The sequence below is a fragment of the Miscanthus floridulus genome, chromosome 17 (assembly GCF_019320115.1).
Source record: "Miscanthus floridulus cultivar M001 chromosome 17, ASM1932011v1, whole genome shotgun sequence".
NCBI lineage: Eukaryota > Viridiplantae > Streptophyta > Magnoliopsida > Poales > Poaceae > Miscanthus > Miscanthus floridulus.
This window is the reverse complement of record NC_089596.1, coordinates 11776233-11779795: the sequence shown is the minus strand read 5'-3', so window position 1 is coordinate 11779795 and position 3563 is coordinate 11776233. Positions and strand designations below refer to the sequence as shown.

The 3563-nt window shown below is 59.2% G+C and overlaps 1 protein-coding gene across 1 annotated transcript; it reads left to right on the top strand.

Annotated features, from left to right (window-relative positions):
- The first annotated feature begins 434 nt into the window (after positions 1-434).
- Positions 435-1376, top strand: LOC136515230 (uncharacterized). The gene is made up of 2 exons (XM_066508887.1): positions 435-808; positions 890-1376. The coding sequence occupies exons 1-2, from the start codon at positions 435-437 to the stop codon at positions 1374-1376; spliced, it is 861 nt and encodes a 286-aa protein (XP_066364984.1).
- The last annotated feature ends 2187 nt before the right edge of the window (positions 1377-3563 follow it).

Sequence of the window (3563 nt, the reverse complement as noted above, 5' to 3'; positions counted from 1 at the left end):
GATTCTATGGCGGGTGAGGGAGACGGTGGAGGGGCAGCTAAAGAGTGGTGGCCTGACCCCTATTGCGATGTGCCTGTCGCGGGGGTATCTCTCTCTGGTAAGTCACGCGCTGCTGCGGCCCCCGAGGCCTCCTTGTTCCTCACCGTTTTCCAGTCCCTTACTTGTGTTCGCTGTCCCCACAGGGGATGAGGGAATTACAAGCCTCCCCGCCGCCCGTTCCTGAGGACGTAGAGCGGCGGGCGGGGAACCGGGTGCACGCCGAGGCACAGAAGAAGCGGAAGGACGCCGCGGAGGCAAAGCGCAAGAGGAAGATCCTCGAGCGTGAGGAGCTGGAGAAGCGCCGCCGGTAGCAAAGGTAGGATGGTCTCCTGGTGGAGGCGTCTCCGTCGCCATCACTGTCGATGGATTCTTCGGGCGGAGATGACGAGAGCGAGATGGGGCGGGGTCCCCTGGACCACCTCCCTGACGTCGGGGGGACAACACTCAGGACATCGGCGAGCAGCCCGGCGCTTCCAGGAGGAGGAGGAGGGGACGCCTTGGGGTCGGTGACCGCCCGCCCTGAGGTCGAGGCCGACACGCCCGAGGTAAGGGTGTTAGAGAAGCGCGCCGTCAGCCCAGTGGTCTCGACGATAGAGGTGGAGTGGGCGGCGGTGGGGGCGACACAACCACCCCCACAGAGGGTCGAGAGGGCGCCGGAGTCCGGCGAGGACTGGCCGGCACCGGTGGATATAGAGGCCGTGCCACCGTCGCCGCCATCGCCGTTGCAGAGGAGGGTCGCAGTGCCAAAGCGGTTGTATCCCCGCTTGAGGTAAGTGTTTTGTCGGTGGAGTTGTAGTACCTCCCTCTCATCCCTTGGCCGCATGCTGACCTTGTGAATCTATACCTTTAGTCGGAAGCGTCACGTGGAAGTGCCCACCTTGGCGCCACGTAAAGCGCTCAAGGTGAGCTCTGGCTCCACCGCCCAATGTGTGACGGAGGTGCAAACTGCCATACAGCGTGGCGTGGCCTCGGCCAGGGCCGACCCAAAGGAGCTAGGCGCCCAAGGAGAGGCGGTCGAGGTGGCCATGGAGCAAGTGGAGGAGGAGGAGCCTACACCCCGTGAGGCCGAGGCCCGCAAGTTGGCTGGAGCCGAAGCGCCTTTAGTCACCGAGGCCACTGAGGCCGAGGCCCCCCGGGCCTCCGAGGCTGAGGCGACGGAGGCCGGGGTGCCCAGGACCACCGAGGTCGTGGTGGCAGAGGCCGGAGCCCTCGGAACCATCAAGGTTGAGGCAGCGGAGGCTAGCATGAGCGCGATGAAGTTGGCGGCCCAGGAAGTGGAGACAGAGGTGGGGCAAGCTTCAATACTACCCCCGGTCCAAGGCCCACCGCTGTCGTAGGAGAGTGCCCAAGAAGTGGAGGTCCATTCGATCTCCTCCGACGATACTTCCCAAGAGAAGGAGGTGGCGGATGCCAAGGTGGCTAGCACCATAGAGCAGCCTGCTCTAACCTCTGGCGAGGGAAGCTTGGCCCTCGTGCGGGTACAACCCGAGCCCCGCGTGTGGGATCACCCGCGTGTCTTGTGGCGGAGCCAGGACGATCCTGAGGGGAAGCCTCTGTTCGCCCTTAAGGACGCGGCCAAGGGGGGGGCGCTGGGACACCTTTGAGCAATACCGTCAGCTGGTGTAGCAGTCACTGTAGACAACACTATCCATCATGGCTGACGATCTGCCTGGCATTCCCTAGGTATGCGTCTTCTTTTCTTATGCAGAGTCATCTTTTTCTGAGTTTTTTCACATTGCATGACCCCTGTTCTGCCTATCCAGGAGCTCAAGACCCAGTCCCTCAGGAAGTCATTGTTCCTCCAATAGGAGAGGGACGTCTAGGACCAGCTCCAACGGCAGAAGGGCTTGCTCACCGATGCCAATGAGCTTCTGTCGGCGTGGAGCGCGGAGGTGGAGGACCTCCACCTTCACTGTGTGATATGAAGGCCGAGGCGGCCATGGCTTAGGAGTAGGTTGCCCCTTTGGCGGCGTGGGTCAAGGAGCTAGAGGAGGAGCTGACCCACGTGGCCAGCCATCAGGACACCTTTAGGTCCCGGGTTGAAGAAGCGACGGCCTCTGCCAAGGCCCTTGCTGGGTAGCTGGGGGTAGAGCAGGGTGCACACCTGCTAACGAAAGGTGCCCTAGCAGAGGCCCTCAAGGTGGCCGAGGCCTCCTAGACTGAGGCTATGGTCTAGAAGGGAAAGGTCGAGGGTGAGTCCTGTTCCCCTTGTTTTATTTGTTTTTCTTGTGTTCGACCTCTAACTCCCTGGTGTGATGCAGAGCTATAGAAAGAGGCTTCCAGGGCGGTCGAGGCTTCTCGGGTCGAGGTCCAGGGCTGGAAGGAGAAAGCCAAGGCCTCTCGGGTCGAGGCCCAGCATTGGAAAGAGAAAGCTAAGGGTGAGTCCTGTAGTCCTTTGCCCCTGTTTGGCTTTCTTCTTTCGCGCCTAACCCCATCCTGCTTGTCTCGGCACAGGGTTGGAGAAGGAGGCTTCTCGGGCAGCTGAGGCTTCCGTCGCAGTGCAGGTGGTGCTCAAGGCCGAGATCGAGGGGCACAATGCGCTATGGAGCACCGCCCGTACCGCTTGTGAGGCCCTGGAACTTGAGGGGGTCCAATTGGGCAGCTCCCTTGGGAGCTGCTTGATCACGTTGAGCGGCCAAGTGCACGAGCGACTCCGAGGGGCGCTGCACACGGGTGTCAAGCGTGCCCTAGCCATCGTCGCCTCGCACTATGTTGGCATCGACCTCGAGGCCGTCAGTGATGGCTATGTCCTGGCCGGGGATGATGAGGAGGCCAATGAGGAGGTCGCGAAGCTGATGGAGGCAGCTGAGGGCCCTGGCACGGCGCTGGCCAAGCTATTCGAAGAGGAGGTGGTCCCTCCCACGCCATCCGTCGATGCTGGAGACCCTGAGCCTTGACCTAGGCCCAAGAGGCCATGTAAATAAATTAGGGATTACATTACCGTATCATAACGCTGGTGGCCATCGAGGCCTTTTTAATGTACTCATGCGTCTACGCTTCTTAATTGTTTTTTATTGTATTTCCGAGCGTCTACCCTCTGTCTTGTCTCTGAACATATTTCTTGCAAAAAACTTCCTCGGAGCCTAAGCTACCCCTTAGGCAAAAGGTGGTGAGGGAGTGCCATAGCCCGGAGGCGTAGGCTGTCTTGCGACTCGGTCGGCCTTTTGGCCTTGAGACAGTCTTTTGGTCCTTAGGTTTTTTTACAATCAATTTGTCAGAGCATGCTAGAGAGTTTGGTGTTGAATTTTTTTCGAAAAACGACTAAAAATGGTGCGTGGGACTTAGGGAGGAGTCCCCCCTTCTAGCCCCCGAGGGAGGCTCGGTTCTGCAGAGGTAGAGCCGAGTCTCCCTAATGGAGTTATCATATTACTGAGGCCCTTGATGGGCCTGGGGGGTTTCTCAAAAGATTAGAACAACTAAAGAACGCTTCTTAATTGTATTTCGAGAAACAATGCATACAATGCTTGGAAATTTAAGGGTAAAAGTGACGTAGCTGTTCTATGTTCCAAGTGTTGGTGAGGATT